Source organism: Acipenser ruthenus, chromosome 10 (genome assembly GCF_902713425.1).
Source record: "Acipenser ruthenus chromosome 10, fAciRut3.2 maternal haplotype, whole genome shotgun sequence".
Lineage (NCBI taxonomy): Eukaryota > Metazoa > Chordata > Actinopteri > Acipenseriformes > Acipenseridae > Acipenser > Acipenser ruthenus.
In genome coordinates this window covers 12,553,043-12,565,698 of record NC_081198.1, presented here as the reverse complement: position 1 = coordinate 12,565,698, position 12,656 = coordinate 12,553,043, and the positions used below count along the sequence as shown (strand labels likewise).

The following is a 12,656-nucleotide window of genomic DNA, read 5'->3' as shown; positions in this document are numbered from 1 at the left end:
ACCGGGAAATAAGTTGATCGCGCAAGCGCAGTAAGGCAAAAGTAGACAAAAGTAAGGCGGGGCTACAGTTTGATTAAAGGGGAGGTTCACTGCATGGCTTTTTATTTTTATCTGGCCGTTTTATTTATTAGACTATGTATGTTGATGTGTGTTTGTGCCACTGTCTTTTCATATAAACTTCAAAATGTGTGATCGACGTCTCTTTATATGGTAAATTGTTTAAACCCCTGTCTTTTTATGTTTCTATAATGTCGTTGTCAATCGGATGTAGTTTATGTGTGATTGCGGAGATTTATTTATATATTAAATTATTTTACACGTCAAAATGTTGTCAATCTGTAATATAATCTAATGACATGCTGCATCCATAATATTAGTAAGACAAATTCGTATTTTTACATTTTAATATTAGTATAGCTGTAACTTTACTACAGTTTAGACGTGGCAAAACGTAGGCATACCACTGCCAGTTAAAAAAAAAAAAAAGAGAGTTGTGGTTTTTAAATTAGGATAGGGTGAAGAAAATTAACCACAAATAGCCATACGAAAGTTTTTTTTTAGAAAGGAATTGTGTTCTCAGGTTGGGAATAAAAAAAAAAAACTCATGTTTGCACACAGTACATTAACATAAATGCCATATTCTTCGTAAACGTGACAATTGTATTCCTTGCAGTAATATATCGTATTACTAAGAGAAGATTTGTGAGGAAGGGAGATCATACAGTATATATGTGTATATCTACATGATTTTAAATCGTGATAAATCACTTTAGTTCAATATACTATATCTCTTTCTCTTTATATGTCTTACATGGTTGTGCACTACAGGAATTTACCATTTTTAAAATCATGCTGATATACAGTAGCCTATATACTGTATGATCTCTGTTTCTTACAATAGCTATCTTGGTTGGTATTGAACTACAGGTATTTACCACGGTTTAGCAAAGATGTTAACTCTTTAGTTTTTATCTAATTCATGTTTTGTTTCTTCCCAGACTTGTAATTGAAATGCATGCACTATGATAACCAGTCTCCTGTTCATTTTCTGTCCTAATTATACAAAGTTTTGTATGTAAAAATAAATGAAAGAACAAATATAAAATAATAATACTGTATAAGCAACGTTTTTCAAGTACATCATGTGATTGATGTGCACCGTGGCCTAGTTAGTAATCGCAGCATGGAGCTTAATTTTTTCCATGATTGAAACTCATGCTTTAACTTTTGGACAATCGCTCGCATACCTGCTGTCCATACTGTAGTGCGTCCCAAAACAAAAACACCTCCAGAAATGCAAAATAACGTCAGTAAGTAACACATTTTGCTAGTTAACATTTGTTACACAAACAAATACACAATCAGAAATGTACAATCATACAATACAATTCATTTTAAATTATTTATTTGCTGCTAATATATATCAAGCGATATTCACATTCCCTTATCTAGCGTAATACTGTCGAATATATCCGATCTTCATGTTAATGTAAATTATACGTACAAAAGTCATTTTAAATTATGCATTTTTGTTAGGCTAATATATCGGATCTAAAGCGATATTCACATCTTATCTAGCAGCATACTGCCGAATAAATCCGATCTACTAATTTATATAAATTATACTTACAAAATTAATTTTAAATTATTTATTGTTCATTAATATATCCGATCAACTTATTTCCTGGGCTTGATCGACTTATTTCCTAGCCTAGGCTCGTTTACATTAGAAACAATGGAACCTCCCCTTTAAATTCTAGAGCTTGATCAACTTATTTCCCGATCAACTTATTTCCTGGGACACCGGTGTAATATGGTCATACTTTCTTGTTTTAGTTAAAATCCTGGCAGCAGCATTTGTAGAAGTTGGAAACAGGATAAAACTTGACTTGGAATGCCAGAGAATAGACAATTACAATAATCAATTCTAGAGGTTACAAAGGCATGCATCAGTCTCTCTGCGTCTTGTAGTGAAAGAGAACGTCTTATTTTGGAAATATTTCTAAGATGAAAGAAAGACACTTTAATTACTCTCCTAATATCTCCAAGAACTGGGTCAAAAAGTACACCCAAGTTTCTCATTTCAGCCTTCAGTGCAAAAGGGAAGATGTTTCCAGTAGATGCACAATGGTTGGTCTTACTTAAGTTTTTTTGAAGCTAGCAACATTACCTCTGTTATATCTGAGTTTAACAATAGGCAGTGTTTTGACATCCATAGCTTAATGTCAGCGAGGCATGTAGTCAGAATATTTACAGCTGCAGTGTCACCTGGTTTCAGAGATAGGTATAGTTGAGTGTCATCGGCATAGAAGTGAAAGTTTACAACATGTCTGCGAGCAATATTGCCCAAGGGTAGCATATATAAAGAAAACAAGATCGGCCCAAGAACGGAGCCCTGCGGGACACCACTTCAGGTAGAAGAGAGGAGTCGTCCCCAATTTTAACATATTGTGACTTATTTGAGAGAGAGGATTTAAACCAAGACCGAACACTTCCAGACAATCCTATGAGGTTCTCAAGGCGTTCAATCAGAATTGAATGATCAATAGTGTCGAAAGCTGCACTTAAATCTAAAAGAATAAGAACTGAGGGGAGGCCCATAACTGAAGGTAGGGGATCAAGAAAAGTCAAATAATCACTTACGGTATATATCTTTAATTACAGTCCTGCTGAACGTGTGTTAAATGAATGAAATGTGTGGTCTGATAAATATATCATAAAAGTTTTCGTGAAGGCTGGTACAATAAAATAACAATGGGTTTTTATATTAGAAGCATTTGAATTTCTTCACACTTGATTTTATAACCTTTACCCACAGAGGGAAAAAAGACTTTAATTGGCATGCACAGAAAGGAAAAAAAAAAGATCAATATTAATTAAGATAATGGCAGAATCGGTCTCCTACATGGGACCTTTACATAGGGAAAGTGGTTATTACACATTTGCTTTATTGTTCAGAGCAGCGGTTGCCTCCTCGTGAGGTTGTAGGTTGGTGGCGTACGATAAAGAAGAGAGAGTTCCGCCACCAGCCCTGAAGACAGACAGCAGGCTCTTGTACCTTGCACAGCCCCAGAATACTAATCAGGAAAAGTCGGGCCCTGGAGGTCAGGGAGCAAGTCAATCATTTCAGCGATCGTCTCGGTGTGGAGGATCAAATTAGCCTGAAAAATTCAGCTGCTGGGAGTAGAGGGCGAGCAGCTGTCAGGGGCAGCAGCGAGATGCACTAATGAACCAGATGAATAGTGCAAAAACTTGAAAATAAAAACAGGACAGTTGACATTTTTCATCTGTCAAAGCAGGAGATGCATGAAAATACAGTAGTCCTTGTTTAACCCTTTACTGTTCCTGAACATTTTATCTCAAAACACTTTAACACCTCCTCCCCTTACTCAAAACCCACACGTACAGATATACATTGTTAGGTGAATACAGTAGTAGTATAATAAAATCATATTCCTAAATATCCAGCTGCTGAATATGAAAAAATGTATTGCAAAACCAAGAGTAATTATGGCAAACAGTGGGTTTTAATTATTTTATTTTTTTGTTACAGTGATGATGACATAGATCTTTTTGATGATATAGCTTCCCACAGGGCTGCTGTGTTTTGTGACTGTAAGCATTATTATGAGATACTATACTCAGATGCTGTGCTTCCAAATATAATGATTTTAAGGAAACTCTTACATAAGCAATTACTGTCACCAGCAAATGCATCTAAAGCTTTGCTTTCCGAATAACCTAAATGTCCTGAATTCATGTGAAGATGCAGTTAAAACCGAATCTCAGCAGCTGCAGGAAAAGCTCAATGCATGGTCTTTTTACTGTAACAATTCATTTAAATTGGGTGTCATACAACTTATGACAGCAGTCTCTGCAAACTCAGTATTACAGAGTATAGTTGCTGTCCAGATATTCCATTCCTTATTAATATATATATATATTATATATTATATATATATTTTTTGTGATAGGGTCTCGTGGTTTTTTTGTATTTATTTTTTTACTTCTGATAATTGAAATTGCTGTTAGATTGCCACAAGATGTTCTCTTTAGTGAGATGGGTGGTTCTAATGTCATAAATGTTCAAACAGATTGTACACAAGCCATTTGTCATTTGCATTATGCAGTGGAACAGATCTGTTATGATATTGGTATGGAGACGTAAGAGTTAACACAATTTTGAAAGAGAACCAGACAGATGAGCCATTTTCAGCTTGTCCTGTCCCTATTGAAGCTCACCAAGTAGCACAGGATGGGCTAGGGTGTTTCACACACACTCTTGTCTGTCTGGGGAATGTACACATTGTCCTTTCAAAATCAGACTTATTAGCACACGCAGAGAAGGGTGACTGACTCTGGGGCAGTGCTGCTCTCAGTGCAGTCTTCACACTGTTGTGCTTGAAGGATTTAGAAGCTTGGACAGGATTCCTAAGATGAAGCTGCAGCTCTGCCTCACAAAACATTTTATGAGCTGGCTTCAGTTTATTTAAAAAAAAAAAAAAAAAGTTGATACATAAAGGATAGTTAGCCACAGTTTCAGCAACACAAAATAAAGTGATGCCTAACAAACTATTCGTTGTTAACTTGAAATTGCCTCCAGATCTTGTCTAAATGGGGAGGGGGGGAGAGATGCCAACAGCTTTACAAGTGTTGATGAGGTGACACCTCCAAGTGCCACTGCTGTCTGCCGTGGTTGCTGTTGCCTTATTAAATTGATATCTAAGTTGTTGTCATTGTCATTTTTAAAGTTGTAGAATTTTTACATTAATATGCTTTTGATTTTCCAAACTGATGTTTCCTAAGAGGGCATTGCTCTCGGTAGACTTCTTTTAATAAATACATTTTCCAAAAACTGTTTTTTTTTTTGTCATGCCTCAATGCATTTTTAAAATGCAAGTTAAAACCAAGATAACCATTTGAGGACATTTCAAAATAAGCCCACAAGTTTAAATTGTGTGTGTTTGTGCTGCCTGGATGGATACAATCTATAAATATTGTCTCTGTGTCCTGTTTTATCAGGACACTGCAGTTCTAATAATTCTCCCCAATAATCTCTTTCTAAGCTGCAATTAAATGAATACTTTTGTTTACGCAAGCTTCATCAACTTGATATTGAGAAGTACCTTTATATATTAACAGTGGTACTGATCTCAGTATCTGCTTCTACTGTTTGTGGAAACTCCAAGCGATAGTGGTTGCTCTGAGGTGACATTGTAAGTGGACATAAATGTGGTGTTCTGTGGTGTTTATTTTTAGGTTCCTGATTCAAAATGGTGTCTTCTCAGCTAGATTGTAAGCATCTTGCCTTATATTTAATTTGGTGCTGTGCTTCTGCTCATTATGGGTGACAGCATGAATTCGGAAAACAGTCCTTTCCATACATAAATGTTTGATAATACAAAGTAACAATTTTAAGATGTTTAATGGCAGGAGGTTAATGAATGACTGAATAGATTCATAAATTAGTGCGAAGATAATCAACAGGATAAATTCAAGTAAAAATCTATAGTGAAGGTCTACGAGTATACTGTGTGGATTTATGTTTTTTCTTTTATCTTTTTTTTTTAACATCAATCGGGGACCCTCTTTCATTAATGTCAGGGGGGTAGTGGATGTCTATGGATCAAGCGCTGTCTAAAATAAATTATTGGTCCATTCTCTGTGCTGTCGTTCAGTTTTGTTACATTCTCCATTTGAACAGACCAACAAAACTCTCCACAGCCATGCCAGACCAGTGTTGGCGCTTTTAAGTCCTCTAATATAATGTTTGGGCTCTAGGTTCTTTGTTTTTCAATCCAAATAAACTATTACTACTCTAGGTAAGAAGATGGTATCCTTATAATGTTGAAATACAAAGTTAGGGCCAATAAACTGGCTTCCAAGTGGCATGACTTTAAATGAGTTAGTATTTCATTGTACCCTAAATTTGCATTAAGTTCCCAACCATCCCTTTAAGAATTTAGCCCATTAAAAGTTTTGCCAACACCATCTGTAGGAACAGTTTTTTGTTATTTACATTTTTTAAATCTCCATGCAAATGTTTCTTTTGAACATAGTATCTCCTGGCTTGGAGCCATATGATCTGTTTGTTGCAATCCTAAGGCTTTCACAGCTAATGAGGATGTGATCAGCTGAACCTTTGGCAGAGTGCTTCCACATCTCAGAGGTGTTCTCGCTTCTTATGATCAGCTGGGTATCCATGCTTTATTTGTTGCGTTACACAATAAAACTACTGTGAACTGACCATGCATATTTTGAAATAATGCTTGTATTTGATTAAGTAGATTTAGTGTTTTTAAAAGTAAAACTGAATTCCTCCTAGTACTTTCCACATATAATATTATTGAGCAATTTGCAATATTTTATCCTATCTAAATCAAGCATGTTCATATATATCCTTAACCTGTTTCTTTCATTTTCAGTAATTTTTTTTTTTTTTTTTACAAAAGTGAAATTAGAGAACAATGCTGTGAAAGTAGTTGTGCTTTTATTTTTGTCTCCATCAAGTCTGCCTTTTGAATCGGATAAAAATAGCTCAAGGCAACACCACCTCTGAGAATTAATGTCATATATTCAATGTCTAGATTGAGAGTATTTCAAATTAAAAGAGCATTTCCCCACAACAGCATTTCATTGTATAGTTAAATATGACTCATTGGGGTATTTGCTACATTTTTCTACAACATCAGAAAAGACCCAATTGACTTACCAGCTCTCAAGAGTTAGGGGGTACAAACATGTTCTTGCTACTACTTGCAGCAGTGTGGGGTTACGAACATAATAAGAAAGCTCAATTGTAGTTCCAGAAAATACCAAATAAGTTTATTATACTGACAACTTTTTGCAGGAAATACCTACATGGATGACCTCTTAAGCTTGGGCTTATAACACAAAAACTGTTTATAAAATGCTAGAGCCTGTTCTAACCACATTTAATCTTTTAATACACATCATTTAGGGACAATTCAAGATGGTAAGCATCCTGGAGAAATATTCCCCAATGTGATTTATTACCTCCAATTAATCGGTCATACAAGCGCAATGGTCAGTTTGTGTGTGCAATAGTTCACTTGACATAATTGATCAGTACATGCTGTAGTAAGATTGGGCCATGTCAATCCCTTCCTAATGTAAATTGATTTCCCTACAACTTTATTTATTTTTTACAGATGGCTGCTTTACAGAGCCCATTTTATGGAGATAAGATGAATCTCTACTCTCTGTGTAAGAAGATTGAGCAGTGCGACTACCCTCCTCTTCCGTCCGATCATTATTCAGAAGAGGTATTTTTTTCCCCCTATGAATTGGTATACACTAACCAGCTGGTCAACTAAAACCCTGAACTTACGACTGACAAAACCACATTGGCATCAACTTTGTTCTTACTATCCTTGTGGACTCTTAATAGGTTTAAATGTATATTTTTCTTACGTGAGCAGGTCTAGATTACACCATGCTAAACTGTTCTGGCCCACATTACAATTTCACTGATCTTGACACGTTTAACATTCATTGTCTTCTATCTTTTGATGTGTTTGAGTCTCTTAGGAACTATTTATCTAATTTTGACATTTGGCATTCTTATTCATTCTTTTATTCTGCTTTTATTGAGATTTACTCTAAATGCCAATAGGCAGAGTACAGGTCTTGGATTCCGGTCTGCCAGCCATCTTTAATCAGGAAAATGTAAATGTGGAAGTTGGACAGAAAATGCCTTCTGAAGCTTTGTTAGAAGGTTTTATAACTGAATAGGTATTTTCACTCCTGTGATAAAGGTTAAAATCACACTGCTTCCTGGGATCTCTCTCTATTTTTACTTCTTCGAGGCGCGCTTACAGGGGCCTGGCTCCCATTCAGGGAAATGACAGTCACAATTTACTAAATATAAACTGATAAGACATTTTTAAACTGTTTTGTGTGGCTTTCATGAGTCACACACTCAATATAGAGTTATTTTGTGCTAAATGGTTTAACCAGCAGAGTACATTAATTAATAAGAGCATTCTTTTTCAGTCTTTTATTAAAATTAAAAGTGTGTTTTTATGATGGAGTTTGTGAGTGTCCTATTTATCTGTGTTTATATTTTATTGCCATTGTTAATTACTCCTTTCTTCTGCTGTGGCAGAATTGGGGGGTTCCTTCAGCCAACTTCCATTCTAGAGGCCTGGAAATACATTTGGGGTGTAAACAATGATTCGGAAATCTGTCAGAAGACGTTCTTTGTTGTGTCATTTACACTGTCTCCCTTCTTATTTCCCCGCTGAGAAGCGCATGAATATTTCACATATCTGCATCCTCATCCCCTATTCTTCTTGACTAATTTTCAGACTGTCTAAATTTACATTTCACATGCTAACTGATTAGGAGATGCCGAGCGCAGCGGAGGAGCCTCAGCAGACGGTTGCCATGGTGACCTTGCGCAGGATTTTAATGATGATGCCACTAGTAGTTGGTTGAAGTCAGCCTGCCTTCAGGGCTGCTCCGCTCAGTCTCTTACTGCATTTAAGTGTGAAGTTGGGTGTGTGGGGGGTGCAGTGCTTCATGTACAAGGGGCAATTGCCAGGATATAGCACAGATGGAAGCTTCCAAAGGCAGAATCACAACCTTTGCAAGCCCAGTCTAAGTAGTTGCAAATATATATATATATATATATATATATATATATATATATATATATATATATATATATATATATATATTAGAATGATATGTACAATATATCGAAACATTGGGCAGCTGGCTCTTTGATCTAATATATATATACACATGGATGAAGGCTATATTTGCATCCTGAGCCATTCGAAAAAAAAGGCATAATACCACAGTAGTGACGTCAAAAAGTGATAATTCCTCCAGAGGAAAATATACTTGAACTTTGACCCATTCGACTCCTCGAGACCATTACTTTCAATTCAAACACAAAATGTCACTTCGTTGTCAACAGAATGAGAATACATTTAAAAAAAAAAAAAAAAAAAGCACTAACGGATGTCTGTACAGCACTGAAACACTACGTTTAAAAAAAAAAAAAAAACAACTGTACTGCTGAACCTTGTCTTTTTAAATATTTTGCATCACAAGAGTATCCATGTGTTTATAAAAAATAATAGATGGGCCTCTTCAGTGAGTTAGAGGAAAACAATTCCATCTCGTGTTTCTGTGACAGTTTATAAATTACTCGACCTTCGGTCTCGTAATTTATGACGTCACAGAAACCCTAGATGGAATTATTTTCCTGTAACTCACTGAAACCCATCTTATCTTCTCTCTCTCTCTCTCTCTCTCTCTCTCTCTCTCTCTCTCTCTCTCTCTCTCTCTCTCTCTCTCTCTCTCTTTGTCAACAAACGCCTTTTAAGTTGTGTATACACTTAACATGTAAAGGGGAAGTTCTAGATGAACAAAATCAGGTCAAATTATTGTTTTAATTTATAAGCAAAATATATTTATTGAATGTCTTCAATTCTATATATCAAGTAACATTTTATTTATTTAAGCCATGAAAAATTGACTTTTTCTTCTCTTCTGTTGTATCTTTTAGCTGAGAAAGCTAGTAGATCTGTGCATCAACCCTGATCCGGAGAAACGGCCCGATATTGCTTATGTGTATGATGTAGCGAAGAGGATGCAGGCTTTTACCTCAGGGAGCTAAGAATCAAGAAACGGGGCAGAAGATTTCACCCCCAAAGACAGTGCTACAGATATCATTGGGACACATTGAGTACTTCAACTGTTTTACTTCTGGTGCTTAACGGAAGCCGGGTGTTTACTAATGAAGCCCAAGAAGGGTGTAGTACTGGGTGTTACTCTCAAACAGGTTTTTAGATGCCTTATGCAGACATACAGTAGAAAGACAAAGAAATATATATATATATATATATATTTTGTTTGTTTTTTACGAGTTTTAGTGGAAATACAAATGGAATGACACACTTATTATTCTACTTGCTTGGTTTGTGTTCTGTTATTGACATCAGAACTTTAAACTGTTTATTTCATATAAAGAATTTGAATTCCATTACAGTTAGGGAAAAGCTGTAAATGTCTATTTTATTGTTTTTTGTATTTTTTATTTTTTTTTTGCTTTAGTTTTAAATGTTAGTAGTTTTGACACATGCCAATATAATCCATTTTTATTATAGAAAACATTACAGTGGCTGTGGTGTACTTTTACACTGTGTTTACTTTTGGGTAATTCAGTAAAATCAAACTGGCGATGTGTGCTTCCAATTTGAAGTTGCTTAAAAATCTGGTACTCTTGGTAGTGTTGGATTGCTGGCAGAAAATGTATTTTGAAAGTAGAAATGGTGCCTGCTTTACTCGAAGTGCAAAAGTATTAATTCAGAAAATGACAAAGTTTACACAAGATATAAGCTCCATCGGTTAAATCAAATACCAATTTGGCTCTAAATGAGATTCACTATTGAGTATAAATTCCTGTTAAGCATTCCATCCTGTCAAACGAATGCAGTAATAATTTTAAAAAGTGGCGGCTGATTTACATAAATTGTCCAAATATGGTCCAGTTACTGCTCACTGTAATGTACAACTCCTACCTTTTACTATACCTATCTCTCAAACTATACTATGTGCCTTATTAATTGCAGAGCTTCTATATTCCATACCATGGAATTACTTGTACTCTTCTTGCGTTGTTGTTCAAACTGTGCATACCTTTCTGTAGTGAAGCTTCTTGCTTATTCTCTGCTCATGAAGAGTCTCCAGATGAACTTGATATCCCATAATCCTACCTTTTTTGTAGAATTGCATGGGAGAAGACACAACAGAGCTCTTCATGTACTCTTAGTATTAATTTTGTAATCCATAAGCCTCTAAATTAAAACATGAAAATGATCTGAAATGTGTTTTGAAGTTTCAAGTTGTAAAACGGGACATATGCAAAGAAACACCTGAACTGTTGTACAGTGAGGAATGTTAAAACATATTTAATTCAAAATCAGCTTAGCATCTCCAGTACAATAACCTATTACAGAATTAGCAGATGCTTTAAGATTTTGACAAAGATGCCCTAGAAATGTATAGTATAAACAGTGTTAAATATAAAATAAATTAAACTGTAGATTAATAACTGAAATTTCATGGAGAGAGAATTTTATCTTGTAAAAGCATATAAAATAATCCACCCTATCTACAAAAAAAAAAGAAAAATCAAATATTTGATTGGTACTCTCTTCTCACACATACTTCTCCTATGTTTTTAGTAACAGTTACAACTTCTCAATTCCCATACATGCACAATGCACTTGTGTAAAGCAACAAATGTGACTTTACAACTGTTACTAAACTATCGTAAATATTTTTTATTTTGTATTGTGTATGTTTGTTTAATGTGTTAAATAGCTAATGTAGGCTAATGTTTTGCACAATATGATTCTTTTGGCTGATAATTATTTTATGTGAGTGAGCTAATGTTGTCCAACTATTCTAAATTCAATTTTACGCAAAGTGAGTGATTTAGTTTTGCTGTTTGACACGTGCATGTCCATAAGAAACAATTAATTTGTAAAATGAATAACTACCTAAAATGCACAATCTGATTTTCAAAAGTGGAGTTGAGTTACTTCTTGAATTCAGTAATGTTGCTTATCCTGTGTTCCCTTTTGCTAAAAAAAAAAAAAAAAAAAAAAAAAAAAAACACTTGCTGTGTAAGGAAGCATTATTTACTAATGAGTGTAATGACCAGAATACCAAACTGAAAATTAGTGATTCATCTCGTATTTTTTTTTTTCCCCCAAAGCAATACCGTTCATATATTTATATGAAAAAGTATATATTCAGTGTTTTCTGTTTGTAAACTCAAAAGGATTGTTTATTTAGAAAATCCAGGGTAACTGGATGCTGTACAGAAATAAGAAAAAAAATACAATTGAATCTGGTTAAAGCAAGAAAAATACTTGTAGGTACTTTGATTTGTTGACAGTAGAAAGTGCAATCTAAATTTATACCAATTTTTGACCTTTTTTTCATGGTTGTGTTCACGAATTATACCATTAATGACATTCAATTAAAGGTTCATATTAAACTGTAATGCCAATCCTTTTGAGTATCTCTATGTGTAAAGCTCTTGACCAGTAATTGTTTATATATAAAAAAAAAAAAAATAACATGCATTGTGCTTCTACCACAAAGTACCATTAGCTGCATACTGTAGGTGTTGCTGTGACTATACCGCATGTATCATGGTATATAAGTTGCATTATAAATAATTATATTACAGTAACATTGATTCATGTTAACTTGTTGTCATGAATAAAAAAAAAAGTATTTTTGTTATGCTTTAAATAGAGACATTCAAACCTTGTTATTTTGTGAGCAGTAGATCTAATTTTTGCAAAACATCCCCGTCGTGTGTTCCTGCATGTTTTCTGCATGTGTATTTATTGCATCATTTTAAAAATGGTATTCTAACTTGGATGGTAAGCTCTGAAAGACCAATGCAGTGCTTGAAGTGGACCCCAGTATAAATTTGTAACTTGGTGCAAACAAGATTCGAACCACACTAGCATGACTGTAGTACTTCTACTATGCAAGCCACTAGGGACCAAAGGGTTCTGCTTTATTTAATCTTCAAATTAAAAACTCGCTGACTAGTGTATTGCATTTTTTAGTACTCGTAATTGTTTTGAATATATTAT

The 12,656-nt window shown here is 34.7% G+C and overlaps 1 protein-coding gene across 3 annotated transcripts in view; it reads left to right on the top strand.

Moving 5' to 3' along the window:
• LOC117400588 (serine/threonine-protein kinase Nek7) overlaps window positions 1–12,303 on the top strand; it is a 57,719-nt gene extending 45,416 nt beyond the window's left edge. For all 3 annotated transcript variants that reach the window (XM_059031785.1, XM_034000777.3, XM_059031784.1), the window contains 2 exons: window positions 7,173–7,286; window positions 9,542–12,303. In XM_059031785.1, coding sequence (XP_058887768.1) covers window positions 7,173–7,286; window positions 9,542–9,652 — 225 coding nt within the window. In that variant the 3' untranslated portion in view covers window positions 9,653–12,303. The remainder of the gene's footprint in view (window positions 1–7,172; window positions 7,287–9,541) is intronic.
• The last annotated feature ends 353 nt before the right edge of the window (window positions 12,304–12,656 follow it).